Source organism: Rhinoderma darwinii, chromosome 3 (genome assembly GCF_050947455.1).
Source record: "Rhinoderma darwinii isolate aRhiDar2 chromosome 3, aRhiDar2.hap1, whole genome shotgun sequence".
Taxonomy (NCBI): domain Eukaryota; kingdom Metazoa; phylum Chordata; class Amphibia; order Anura; family Rhinodermatidae; genus Rhinoderma; species Rhinoderma darwinii.
In genome coordinates, this window is record NC_134689.1 from 225672388 (window position 1) to 225687588 (window position 15201).

The 15201-nt window shown below is 39.7% G+C and overlaps 1 protein-coding gene across 2 annotated transcripts in view; it reads right to left on the minus strand.

The window, feature by feature from the left end:
- Nucleotides 1–15201, minus strand: part of TAF3 (TATA-box binding protein associated factor 3) — a 114652-nt gene that overhangs the window by 20710 nt on the left and 78741 nt on the right. For both annotated transcript variants that reach the window (XM_075857463.1, XM_075857464.1), the window contains exon 3: nucleotides 2363–4140. In XM_075857463.1, the coding sequence (XP_075713578.1) occupies nucleotides 2363–4140 (1778 nt within the window). The remainder of the gene's footprint in view (nucleotides 1–2362; nucleotides 4141–15201) is intronic.

Genomic DNA, 15201 nt, shown 5'->3' on the forward strand with positions numbered 1-15201 from the left:
GGGGGTTTCTAATATATAAGGCCCTCAAAGCCACTTCAGAACTGAACTGGTCCCTGAAAAAATAGCCTTTTGAAATTTTCTTGAAAATGTGAGAGATTGCTGCTAAAGTTCTAAGCCGTGTAACGTCCTAGAAAAATAAAAGCACGTTCAAAAAACGATGCAAACATAAAGTAGACATATGGGAAATGTTAACTAGTAACTATTTTGTGTGGTATAACTATCTGTTTTACAAGCAGATACATTACAATTTAGAAAAATGCAGATTTTTGCAAATTTTTTCTAAATTTTGGTGTTTTTTTACAAATAAATATTGAATTTAACGACAACATTTTTTCAGTATCATAAAGTAAAACATGTCACGAGAAAACAATCTCACAATCGCTTGGATAGGCAAAAGCATTCTGGAGTTATTACCACATAAAAGTAACACATATCAGATCTGCAAAAATCGGCTGTGTCCACAAAGCCAAAATAGGCTTAGACCTTAAGGGGTTAAGAGACATAGGAGTTTATCAACCAAAACAAAAAAAGTGCATTTCTAAAAAGCAACAAAACCGCACAGTGTGAGCGCAGTCTCAAGTGCACAGCTCATATGACAACTCTAAAAACGATCCTGCAACTAATCAGTCCTGCCCCTGTACATTCAGTGGATAAATATCTGTTTGTCGTTTGATCCCAAACCATGAAGGTTCCTCCTGAATGACAGCAAGCAGAGATCCTGAAAACCACGAGGAACCGATATAAAAACGACATTAGAAAATTGAACAACGTTTCATTACAAAATGAATAATCTTTTGTTTCTGAAAATGTAATATTTTTAGGTTTAGTATACTGACACATAGTACGGCTATTGACAGCCATATTTGCTTTGCAGAGTAGATATTTTTGTTGGGCCAATCTCCATATTTATTGGCTACTTCATGTAGGGATTAACATATTTTGAACGATGCAATACTTTTCAATCCGCAAGGACTTTCTTTAAATATCCTTGTAGTCAGATGAGATTCTACAGGTCCAAGGGCAAAATTACTGGTCTACTGAAGTCGGTTTGAGCCAAAGGTGACCATGACGGTTGCCTTAAAAATTAATTGTCCGACTTATTATTCAAGAGGATTTCTCAGCACAGATATGGCTGTGTGTCCATATAAACTGATACACACACGATCCAGTGTAAGATATATTGCCTCTTTGTACACAAATGTCTCATAACCTGCTAGCATGAGACCAAAATATTGTACACTTATAAGAACGTATCCCTAAATAAAAACACAGCTATCGACACATAGTGCCTAGCAGCATTAGATCGCATGGCACCCTACCAGACATATGTGCTGGAGAGGGCGCATATTATTCACTAGTTACTGCGTCACCCAGGAGAACATTGGCAGGGTAGACTTTTCGCAGCTTGTAAGATTTGCGCAGCGGGGCATAGCCTGGCCCTCTGGAAGTGGATGGGATATTAAAAAGGAAGACAATGTAATCATTTAGACAAAACAAAAATCTCATTTACATTTTCATTAGCGCCGCTGCTGTGTTAATGTCTTATCTCCATTTTCATTAAGATTCAATCATTGCTTGGCTTGACAAGAATTTCCATTTATTACAAACTGCACTTACATGCCAGCGTATTTTTTTATTTTTACCAGAAGTAAAATCTGAACATTAGGAGTTAAAAAGGACAACTGGTGTGTCTCACTTTTAAGCTTTACCAAATCACCATAAAAGCAAAGTATTGCAATACAACATCCCCTTGTAAGTGCCTTAAAATACATTGTTAGTGGATTTGTCCAGTTTAATGTAAAAGCAACTCTCCTTTCACCTGAACTAATAATGGTAGTCTTATAAACCCTTTACTGCCATGTGCTGCATTTTTTGCTAATCTTTATGGATTTAGCCGCTTTGCCACATACCTCGGGGCACCAACTGATAAAGCTTTAACTCCATATTGCTCCTAAAACCCCAGCAGAGCAGAAAAATAGGCAGGGAATATGCTAGTAATTTAAAGAGGAACCAGTTTAACATCCAAACTTGCAGGAGTCAGGTGGATTTAGGAAACACTTATCAGATATTCGCTGTACAATTGACTTTACTATGGGAATTCTTTGTGCTGGGAAGTTTTACCGTGTTTGATGGCTAGTAACCAGCACTGTCCATTTATTCTGTTATTAAACTTTTTCTCCATTTGTCTTATTCACTTTGATCTACATCTCAAAAAGGCCAAGTCACCTACACAAATAACAGTACAAAAGTTTCCCCCATTTCGGGCATGGCAATATTTAGGTTCAATCCTAAAAAATAATGATCGATAACTTGCTGTACCACAATATGGCATATAAGAAAGGGGACATTGGTAAAACCTTACTTTGTCATGCTTGTGTTTTTCTTTATCCTTGTCCTTCTTGTCTTTTTCTTTTTTCTCCTTTTCCTTCTCCTTTACTTTTTCTTTGTCCTTCTTTTTCTTTTTCTCTTTCTTCTCCTTTTTCTTGTCTTTCTCTTTAGTCTTCTCCCGATCTTCAGTTACTTTCTCCGGAACCAGTGGTGACAAAGAAGGCATCAAAGATGGCAGTCTTACTGAATTGGGAGTACTTACAATAGGCAGTAACATGTCTTTAGTTGGTAATACAATAGGAGTTGATGGTGCACTTTTCAACTTTTCTTCTTTGTTTTTATCTTTTCCTTTCTTTTCTTTATCCTTCTTACCCTTTTCTTTATCTTTCTTCTTATCTTTACGTTTTTCTTTTTCTTTCTTCCCACTGTTCTCTTTTTGCTTTGGTTTTTGTTCTGAGTCATTTAAATCTTTTGACTTGAGCCTATGAATCTCACCATCTTCATCCTTGATAGAGTCCTTCCACTGAAGTTTTGAATCTTTGATACCATCTTTATCTTTTTCCTTGTTTTTGTCCTTGTTTTTTTCCTTGCTTTTATCTTTGTCCTTCTGTTTTTCCTTGTCCTTTTTCTTAGTCTTGGTTTTCAATTCTTTCTTTGACTTTTTCTTCAACTCTACTGGTGAAGCTAGTTTAGACTTGTCCTCAAAAGTTTTGATGAGTGGCTCTGGAGTAGGAGGAGATGCAGAGGGAGAAGAATAGCATGGTTGAACAATAGATATATTTGGTGGAGTTTCTTGGTTGACTTTTCTAATAACCTCATTAATAGAGTCATCCATTGTCCATGAAATATCAGAACTGGATGTGCCTCCTGAAGCAGGTAGTGGGGTGCTGCATGCTTTACCAAGACTACTGTTTGCAGCTGGAACCTTAGGAGTAGCAGGTTCTGCTATCGTGAGTCTTTTTGGACTAGTAAAGACATCACCCTCCGATTCAGACCCGGAGGAAAACTCAAATGGATCAGGTTCTTGTTCAGCACAAGCCCGAGCAATAACCGCATCAATTGAATCTTCAATTGTATTATCAGCTACTGACGGCTTTTTGGATGGAGTTTCAGGGTTTAGTTTTTCAGAATCCTGTGATGGGTGATTTTGTTTTACCTGTATATTCTCTCTTCCAATCTTTTCACTTAATGCAGCTAGTGGTGTACGGCTAGGCGTTTCTGACTTAATGGCTGGCTGGGTAGTAGGGGCAGAAGCTTTCGGGCTTTTGGGGCTCTTAGGACTTTTGGCACGTCCAGGAGACTTCTTATCTTTTACAGCACTTTTAGGTGACCGCAAAGGACTGCCTAGTACTGTAGTCAATGGTGTGGATTTGGGGGATTTAGTTTTTTGTCCTGGTGAACTTTTGGATTTTGTTTTGGAGGTAAATGCTTTAGATTCTAATGGTTTGGAAGAGGGAGTCTGAGGTTTAAGAACAGGAGAAAGCATTACTGGTTCTGAAGAAGAAATAGTCAAGTCAGAATTGTCCTGTATTTGAGTGGGTGAAAGCATAGGTGAAACCTTTTGAGCATTTATTGAACTAAGTGGCTCTCGTGGCTCCAATGTTCCATCCAAAATATCTCCTTTACTATTGGCTAATCTTTGCCGTTTTGCAAAAGGCATATCAAGGTCTTCTGGACTATCCAGTGGTCTTTTACTTAAATAGTTCTCATCATTAATAGTTTCATCTTCTTCCATCTCTCCTTCCTCAAGAGGAACTTGCATAGCTTCTGCTGAAGTCCCACCATCTGTGGGTACTTGCTCTTCTTCTTCCTCTGGAAAAGGTAAAGAAAAAAAAACAACAAATTATATTTGGAAACTGCTAACTAAAACGCTTAAACTGATTTACCTTATTTGAAAAAAAAGTATGACCAAGTATTTATAATTAAAAAATACATACAAAAGCAAGCAACTTGTCAAATACATAAAACGTCACTTATGTTCTGCGTTTATACCAGGAAAGCTCCCAGCACATATGCCAAACCATATCTATAGGGCCCCATGCACCCAGCATTAGCCCAAAAAGTATCCTTTTGGCATTTGCATAAAAAAAAAGCGTAACACTTTGTTTTTTTTACTTTATGTTTGGAAATAGGACTCATTGCAATTGGAATCAATGGGCAACATATGCCACTATATGCCTATATAGTGGCATACATAATTGCCTTCCATCGGAGGTATACATCGCAGAAGGTTAAAAACTAGGTGTGAACAGAGCCTCACATGTGCTTATGTTGGCTATAGTACTTGCTCTTGAAATGTAGATTATTGAAGAGATCAGATATAAAAGTTGTATTTGACATCACAGTAAAATTATCAATACATCTACTGTAGTAATTTAGTTCTCTTATGGGTACCTGCACATATTTACAGACACGTTTAAATGTTTGCATGGACTAGCTGTGTACACCGCAGCCCAGCATTGACACCTCATATTATAAATGGACTAATATATATGGTAATAATGCTGTATCACATAACTGCAGAGTGCCCTGATAACAGAAGGACTCCGAGTTTCTATGACTACATACTAGACCGGGCTGTTTACAGGGACTTGCTGCTGACACCACAAGCGTATTCAAACTGCTATGCCTTTGTTATTTATGATATAGTTTATGATAAGGACACCTCAACCTATTCCCTTTCCCTGTCACATACAATAAATTGGACTCATAAATAACCCCATCTGTGTCATTACAGATGACAGTAACATACAACTTGCTGAAAAACCGGGAAGATTTTTTTCTCTCTCTCTTTATAATAGTAGAATGCTCAGATAAAAGCTATAATGAAATTGCATTTGGGTCTGATCATAAGCAAAGAATGAATATGTACAAATTTCAATGTTTAAATTTAGATTTTAACAAGTCAATTTATAATAAAGGCAACTTGCAAGGAAATCAGCTGAGGCAGTAAGCATCGCGGTACTGATACAAATATTCATGAAATTAAGATTTCAGATTAAAATAAATCTTCTACTCTTTAAACGTTAATGATAACCCCTTTTTAAATGCCCTACTGGTGCATTTTAACATGAGGTGGGGGTTCCCTGCTCTGGACAGAGTGGAGAGCGGCTCATTGCTGGGGGCTAAAAAAGCTGGACACCGGGTGAGCACCAGGGCGGCCTCATTCTAAGAAGGGGTTGCCAAGTTAAGACAGAATCTCCTTAAAAAAAATTGTATGATTATCACTGGAAATAAAACCCACTGGTATCCATGATTTCCAATTATATGCTACTGCAAGTGTATATAAAAGGGTACCTCCAGGCAAAAGTTATGTATTCGGAATCATATAGCCCACTAGATGGAGACTAGGAGTACGGATGTGGACAAGGCTTTATAAAAGCAACAGAGGCAGTGAGTGAATTTCATACCGAGGTTCAATATAACACACTTAGTAGACTCTTAAAAAGATGGCTACGTAAGGCTGACATAGGTTTGGGGGTTTCTGGCATTAAAGAACCACGCAGCCTGGCAAAATCCTGATGGATCCTATTAAAGTCAATGGGATCCATCAGTGTCCGTTTGGATCCCCTAAAAACAGATCCATTACTGACATGAGACTAGTAGGAACAGAACCTTAACCCCTTCCCTCCTCAGCCCTTTTTCAGATACACTTGTTTTTTCCTCCCCACCTTCCAAAAGCTAAAAAAAAAATAAAAAAAAAATCCGTCTATATAGCCATATGATGGCTTGTTTTCTCCGGGACAAGTTGTCATTTTTAATGGCACCATTTATTCTACCGCATAATGTACTGGGAAGCTGTAAAAAAAATAAAAAAAAATAAAAATGTGGGGTGAAATTGGCAAAACACAGCGATTACGCCTTTTTTTTTGGGGGGGGGGGGGTTTGATTTTACGGCATCCATCAGGCGGTAAAAAAAACATTCACCTTATTCTAGAGGTTGATACGATTACGGTGATACCAAAAATGTATAGGTTTTGTTTTATGTTTTACCACTTAAATAAAACCATTTGCTAAATTTTAAAAATCTTGTGTCGCCATATCCGGAGAGCAATAACTTAATTTTTCCATCAATTTAGCGATGTGAGGGCTTAAATTTTGCAGGGCGAGTTGTAGTTTTCACTGATATAATTTTGGGGTATATGCGACTTTTTGATCACTTATTTAATTTTTTTGGAGCCCTAAGGTGACCAAAAAACAGCAATTTGCGCGAAAATAAATATATATATATATATATATATATATATATATATATATATATATATATATATATATTTGTTTTTACGGCATTCACCGAGCAGGTTAAACAACGCTTCGATACCCGTTATGTTAACTTTTATTTTTTTAACATTGATTTAGGGGGGAAAATGTGAAAAGGGTTTTTTTTTTAAACTTAATACTTAGTTTATTTTTTTTGGAACATAACAAAAAACTTTTTTCAATTTTTTTTTTATTAGCCTCCCCCCGGGGACTTGAAGCAGCGATAGTTGGATCGCTTGCATGATATACTGCAATACTAATGTATTGCAGTATATTGTGATTCTGACAGTCTTCTGGAGGCAGAGCTTCAAAGGAGTACAAAGATGGCAGACCTGGGGGCCTTTGTTAGGCCCCCAGGCTGCCATAACAACCGTTAACGGCCGATCACGCCGCGGGGAGACGTGATGGCGCGTTTGAGGGGGCGCCCCCTGATTTTAACACACTAAATGCCGCAGTCGCGATTGATCGTGGCATTTAAGGTGTTAAACGGGCGGAATCAAAGTGAACTTGGATTCCGCCCGTTGCAGAGAGGTGTATTGAGCTCGCGCCATACTTCCCCTTAACCCTCATCATGTACAGTTACGTGATTGGGCGAGAAGTGGTTAATGTGTACCGAACCTTTCAGATTACTTCTCAGAATAAGCGGCCATATGAGTACATGAGGAACAACATTATTTATGGCCATTAGAGGACTTCTATTCTGCATTATTTAGCAGTTTTCCCCTCTGCAGGCTCGATCACTAATTCTCCGTTTTTGTTGAGCTAGTGGAGGAGAACTGCTGTCATGTCTTCCATACACTGCACACAGTGAATAGGAGGATCCTGCACCTCCAGAACAGGGGTCACCCGACCCTTGTTTCACCTGATGGGGTGGCTGCTTGGCTTTTTTCATAACTCCTATAGGAATTAACGAAGAGCACAGCACACATTCGGCCACCACTATGCAGCGGCCGTCTCACCAGGCTGCACAGGGGGGGGGGGGTCAGACCCCACCCCCCCCCCCCCCCTTCTTCAGATGTGTGCAGGTTAAAGAGCTGGGACCCACATCCATCAGACATTTATGACATCCCGTGAATATGCTATAAATGTCTACGGTGGGAATAACCCTTTCATTGGACATGATCGTGGGTCATTTAAAAATACAAATATTTTTTTGAAATTGTATTTAAAACGATTCAATTGGTGCCCTTAAGAAGAAACACGTACATCCACATAGCTATTCTTACACAAATATTTGCTGGCTCCTTTTCGTCACTCTTGTTTGCAGTAAACACGAATATAAAACTATTAACTAGTTCCATGGTTGCCTTCATTCTAATGCAGGACTTGCCCCACTGCTCTCAATGACCTTGACAAAATTCTGGAAAAATATCTCAGGACCTGGGGCTCTAAAGCTATTTCAGAATTAGCTTTGAATAATTGTCCCACAATATGAGTTTCTTGATTAATTGCTTGAGATAAGGTCTCGTTTTCTTCGCTGGCCTCCAGTGGCTCCCCCTTACTTCCCATAACCGTTGGTCTCGTTCCTCAGCACACTGGGAATGGCAAGGAGAAAAATCAGAGATACACCAATGCCATTACTTAAGGATTAGCTTTGAGATAACCCTTCGTATTCCATTACTGATCATTATTACTGTAATTATTTCATCAAGTTTACTTCGTTTGAAAGATGCACTAATTGTTTTCAAAAGCTTATTAGACAAGCATAAAAGGCTTACAAAACGCAAAGGAATTGATCTTTTAACAGCACAAAAAAAATAAAATTACACAAGGTATGGAAAGTTAAGCCTACAAATTATGTCATGCTAGTACTTTCCGTAAAGTTAAGGGCAAAGGCTGGTAGCGCCCCCTATGGTACCACATATCCTCACCTGAAAGGCAAAGCCAGAAGTGCTGGCAGCAAGAATAAATACTATGTTGCATATTATATCCAGAAAAAAAAAAAAAAACAGCAATATTGTGACCTGCGGGTGACTTCGATGTCACTTTATGGGGGATTTAGATCAGAATGGACAAAAACAGATCCGTTAAAAATCCCATTGAAATCAATGGGATTTTTAATTGCATCCGTTAGGTTAGTCATCCGTTTTTCTGACGAAGATGAAAGAACAGAGTACAGGACTTAATTTTTTTTTTCTTTTTTAAAGAATAAAAATGTGTTATGGATAGGTAATTTTTATTATTGGTATTAATGTAAAACGGATATTAAAAAAAAAGGTATTGTAGTCCGTTATTTTGATACCGGTTTTTTTATACTTGTTCGGATCTAAAAATGGTTCATGGATTATACAACGCAATTGTGAATTTATCCCAACGCCGTTTTATTCGGTAACAGCTATGATTAGCGACTGTAGTCTGAAACACACACCTCCTGACTCAAATTGATATGATATAATATATACGGAGTTCTGCAAAAATAAGTGAAGAACTTCAAAAATTACACGTTTTGCTACAAGTCTAAATACTCAATGTAATCTGTTCCAAAACAGTTGAATGGTTACCCGGCTTCCTGAGAAAATACAAGGGTTAACTGGTGCAGTCAGTGGGGTCGGCACTGCACGGCGTTGCAGGTTATAATTAAAGCCGGCTTAATTAGGATTGTCAGGGTACTGGACATAGTGTTTAAATAAATGTAAACCAGTGATCATGTTACAACGTACCGCTAACAATTAAGCTTACCAGCTATGATTCTGTAAAGTTTATCTAAACTTCTTCTGACCTTTCCACCAGAAGGAAGTGGAGAGAGAAAGAAGAGAAGAAAAAAAAAAAAGACAAAAAAGTTGCTTTGAGGAGGTTAAAGAATTGTCTGAACCGAACCCAATATTTTATGTGATTCCTTGTAGCAGTCACACACAACAAGTAGCATCTTATCATTACAGGTAAGTTCACATTTTTTTATTACTATTTTTTCACTTGCAATGAAGATATTGTAAGTGACAACTCACGAAAGCCGTAGGTATATGCGACATCTATAATATTCTCTGAGGGGGGGGGGGGGTAAATTTGCTCAACTTATGTGACCAAAGAAGTTGTGTAGTCCAAGCCTTCTAATGAAGTGCAACTGTATCCGAGAAGATGTGCTAGTAGTACATTAGGCCTCATGCATACGACCGTGCAGAACTTCCGGTCAGTAAATACTGCACTGACGGCCACGGAGTGTCACCTGCATTTGCAGAACATGCCCACAGTAATAAGTATAGGAGCACGGTCCGTAAATGCGAAAAATAGGACATGTTCTATTTTTTGCGGGTCATTTTTACGGCCCAGACAAATACCCATAAATATACGGGAAGGTGTCTGTGGCCGATAGAAACGAAAAATGAAAGGGTCAGTATTTTATCCGCAATTACAGAAAAAATTAGTGTCTTGTGCAAGAGGCCTTAAAAGGGTACTTTTGAGACTTCGGACTTTGCAGCTATCCCCTGCGATCAGTGGCCAGCTTCTCACATCCATAGAAACTTTACCCGCAAGACCCACTGTCCGCTATACACTGCCCTCTGCAGTGGCCATGGAAATGTAGTATTATAATCGGCTATTCAAATGACATCCCGAGTCCGCCAGGGCGAAAGCTGCTGATGGTCAGAGGCCTCCTGCTCTGGCTCACAGGGGGGCGGGGGGAGAAAGAGGTCAAACTGGATTGAGGTCGCACATACCAGATGTCGTCAATTATAAGCCAGTTCCACAGTAAAGAAAGACGTACCGTAAGTCTTTGGCTTCGTCTGCACCGGAGCTGGCTTGCATTGACGTATCCCGGCCTGTGGGACATCAATAAAGCCAGAACTGCAGGACTCCTCAGGAGCCTGGGACATTCCATCGGACTCTTTGGGTAAATTTCATACAGGGTGCGCTGCATTATATCTTTTTATACATAATGCGAAAATGAATAACTTTTCAGAGGGACATGTTTAAAAAGCTATTCCCCAGCAGTACAAACTACACGCTGCTAATTTAGTGCTGGAAAATCCAGTGACCGGTTCCCTTTAATGGAGCGAATAAAAAGGGGCCAACCACTTCCAAAAAATCCAAATCTGATCTGTTCTTTAAGCATATGACATGACTGTATATGTGTGAAAACTTTTAGGGTTTGTAAACCCTCAATTCCTGATTGAGTAATTATTCTTCAGATACCACTTCAGATTGAGGTAAATTGTGGGTACACTACAAACTATAATTCAATTCCAATAAATTATTAATAATTATGGACAATTTCTGCAAGTTGATGGTTTTAGTAGAATTCAGACATGAAGTTTAAGCCCAATGAGAGGGGGAAAAAAATATTAAAAAGCTGACCCATCCAGCAACCTGTGGCCACCTATGCAAGGTGCCTTTACAAAGAGTATGAAGGTGGCAAGAAGTATTTTCTGGGAGGAGGTAGTCTTTTTTTTTCTAATCCCATACAACCCCATTAAAAAAGGTGAAGTACACCACCCCATACAATATAAATTAAAAGCAAGGTCTCCATTTTTCAACACGATGGCCCTATGGTAGCATTGCAGCTTATGTTTTTGTATGAATCAAATACCTGTATTCAATACGTTCTTGGCACTGAAATATATGGGGTTGTTTTTTGAATATTTCCAGGAGGTACAGATGGCAGGCCTGTATATTTTCTAAAGTGTGAAACGGCAAAGTTAAATCAGGAACAAACGCAAGAAAAAGCTAGAACACAAATAAAAAAACATCACATTATATTTACACCAGAATAATTAGAGCAACTCCAGGCTTTTATGTCAATGTACGTCAATACCAGATTTTATATGAAAACCCATATAAAAAGAACTGACTAGCCACATTCTCCCTTATCAGTGAAACATTGATGTCGTTCTGGAGGAAGGATTAAACAAAAAGGTAATATAATCATTGTTCTCATACCACTTCAAATACTTTGTAAATGTTGTTAAAAGAGGAAAAAAATGACAAAGACTCCGATAATTACATGAGGTTGTGAAAATACCTGCATGTTTGGGCCGGACAGACTGGCTCCACGGCAAGGGTCTGGTATGTGACTTTTCTTTCTGATGCATTATTTTGTCTCGGAAACATCGGTTGTTTTATAAATCATAAACTTAAATGAGAACAGTGATGGAACATGCTCCCCATAATAATTAAGCTACAGTTGAGAAATGTTAGAACAATAGTGAAAAATGCAACCTAAACCCTTATGGAGACCTGTCAGCACTGTGATTGATACTGTCCCATATGCTTCATACATAGTGCATTTATGATGGGCATATTGCCCCACCCTGGGCAAGCAGCTGCTGCCAAGGCATGCAAAAGTGAATGCCTAGGGACAATGTATAATGTAGGTTTCTGCCAGCAAAGAAAAGAATTTCCCCATGACGACATTTTGCTTTGTCCCCGTTTTTCAGCCGGATCATTAAAAGGGGTTGTCCGTTTTCAGCAAATTAATATCTTGTGTAATTTCCAACATACTTTCTATATTAATTCCTCACGGTTTTCAATCTCTCTGCTTGTGGTTATTCAGTAGGAAAAGGGTTTACTTCCAGTGGATACGATTCTGTCCATGGTCATGTGATTGACACACAGGTGCACGGCTCGTTAAAAGACGCAGCTCTGATACACAATGTAATGAGCCGTGCACCTGTGTGCTCATCACATGATCAGGTCAGAATTTTATCCAATGGAAGCAAACAATGAATGTTCCTACAGAATAATAAGCAAAGATCTTGAAAACAGAGATACAGAAAGTATATTGAAATTTGTATAACTTTTCATTAAACAAAAATATATTAATTTGCTGAAAGTGGACAACCAGTTTAAAATTACCGTCTACATCAAAGGCCCTATCACCACTGTTCAAGATAGTTATTAACATAACCATACCTCCCAACCGTCCCGGATTCAGCGGGACAGTCCAGGATTCCGGGCGGCCGGTGGTATGTCCCACTGTCAGTTGAATCGAATGCTGAAGCATGGTACAGTCAGATACCTTCTTCAGCTTCCACTGTGTGAAGCGGCCGTCAGCCACTTGGCACAGACAGGCGTGATGCAGTGGTCATCACGCCTGTCTATGCCAAGCCACCCGTAGTACAGAGCGGAGGAGAAGAGGGATCTCCTCCACTCGTGGAAGTCTCCCCAGACACAGCGCTACTTTAAAGCGCAGAGCCCGGGGAAGCCCTTGACGTCACTGAACATATATAGACAGTCAAGTCAGTGACTCCTCCAGAAGCGGAATATCCTGCCAGAGCGTTGCCGGTGCGCCGGCTGGCGATTACGGTCCTAGTGGGAGCTATATGTGGACAGCGACATGTGTGGACAGTGAAGTCATGGGATTCTCCAGGAGCGGAATCCCCGTCCATCACTGTAGTGACATAAGGGGCTCCCCTCCAGGAGCATAATTCCTAGCCAGAGCGTCGGTGACGCTCTGCCCAGGGATTCCGCTCCTGGAGAAGTCCGTGGCATCACTATCCACATATGGACAGTGACATCAGGGGCTCCTCCTGTAGCAGAATCCCCGCTCACAGCAAGGCCAATGCTCTGGCTGGGGAATCCCCTCCTAGAGGTAGGCCCAATAGCACTATCTACAAGGGGTTGGCAATGTTTACAGGGGGGGGGGGTGGCACTATCTACACTGGCACTGTGGTCTTCAAGGGGTTGGGACAAAAAAAAAAATCCTGCCCAAATGAAATCCATCAGTTTTATGAAAAAAAAAAATAGATTGCAAACGACCATTAAAAATGGACAGACGGACTGGAAATATATATTTTTTTTTATTAGGCACTATGGGGCATTATATTGCATGGGGGCACCTGTGTAGGCATTATACCATGTGGGAGGCACTATGGGAGCAGGATACTGTGGGGGCTGATTCGGGCATGTATGGACATTGATTGGATTAGAGGCATGGCTTATAGGGAAAACAATTTCCGCAGCGCGCGTAGAGGTTGTCCCTCTTTGCGATACTTGAAAGTTGGGAGGTATGATATAACACCTAAACATAATTTCTACATTATACAGATCAGAAATAATAAATACATATAAATATATTTGAAGTCATTTTGACTATGCCCTGAAATTTCTTGAACAGTTTACTTACTACATCGCGAAAAGTGACTGGGCCACTGCTCACAACCTTCCTTACTATTAATCACGAGAATTAAAAGGCACACAATTCATCCATTGAAAAACAACAACGATGATTCTGGCTTTCTATATTTGTACACTTTCTGGCATTGTCAAGGACTGGCGCCAGCTGAACACCGTAAATAATAAAGCTGGCTATGGCATGAATTACAGATCTCCTAATGACATAACTTTCAATCACCCTCTGCTGTAAAGCAGGGAATTTGGATCCCCAGGTGATGCTGCACTACATCCCCTGCACTGTGAAGACAGCTTCTATATCCGATGACAGCAGTCGCTGCAACCAGACTTTCTAGTTCTTGATATGCCGTGCTAAAATTGGAGTCTAAACAAAGCCCCCAGCCCACTGATATTAGAAGTAGCAGACATCACAACTGGGAACAGGTGTCAAACATCCGGATAAAAGGAGGGCAATGCATAAAGTTATGTTTTTGTTTTTACCGAGTAACATCCACTTTCAAAGCGAAATGTATTTACCCCCATATCAAGAACACAATTACGAATATACTTCACTAGTATGAAAAACATCCACCGTTAGGTAATTTTAGTGTAGGTTGCAGATTATTCATCTACCGCTACAAAGCAAGGCCAGACTGCACCTCATCGCCACTTTGTGTGGAAACATACCAGCTATTTTTAGAAAATAAAAGTCGCCAGTGTGCGACTTGTAAACCACGACCCCTTTTTCCCAACACTTCTGGTTTAGGATCCACTACTGGTTTTGACTTAAAAATAAAATAATGCATGCACTGTGTGAATATGGTTTTATTTGGGTATGTTCTGGGCTGCAGTTCGAATCTGCTCTCTATTGATCATGCAGGAACAGTATGAGCAGCAGCATAGGACACAAACCATGGATAGATCTTTAATCGTGGTCGATTTTTAGTTTAAAGGAAAAAAAAAATGTAAAAAAACCAAAAAACAACTTTAGCTTGTTTTACTTTTATTGCACCTATTTTTTGAGGTCTGCTGAAATATCTGTTTAGGTAGTTTGAAGTCATGGGATCCTTAGAATAACCAGACGTCCAGATTGTCATAACGGATGTCCAAGTCACAAGCACAGAACTAGAGAAAGCGCGCGTGCAAGAGAGACACAGCGCCAAGTACTAGGGTTATTATTACTATGGACTCCTTTGCGGACAGCTGGTTCCAACATTGATGGATCAGTAAGGTATATAGTTATTCTCTCAGATTATAATAACTATATATCTAAACAGGAATTGTACTAGGCAGTCAATTCAGAGGTTCCTGTAGTCAGAAGGCCGGGCTTCTACGGCTACTTAGCGTTGTGGGTCTGTAGAAAACCGGCTTCATAGATTCCTGAGCACTCATACAAAACCGAACTTGATAGAAGTGCCTTATCAAAGGTGTAATCTAGACAAGTTAATGGATTACTCTGGCGTGCATATGGCAGAAGGGGAAAAGTGCATGGAGTTAAGCAGAGTTTCAGTAGCCTACTTATGTCAGCAATATGCCAAACTGCACATAATCCTCTATTACTTAACTCCA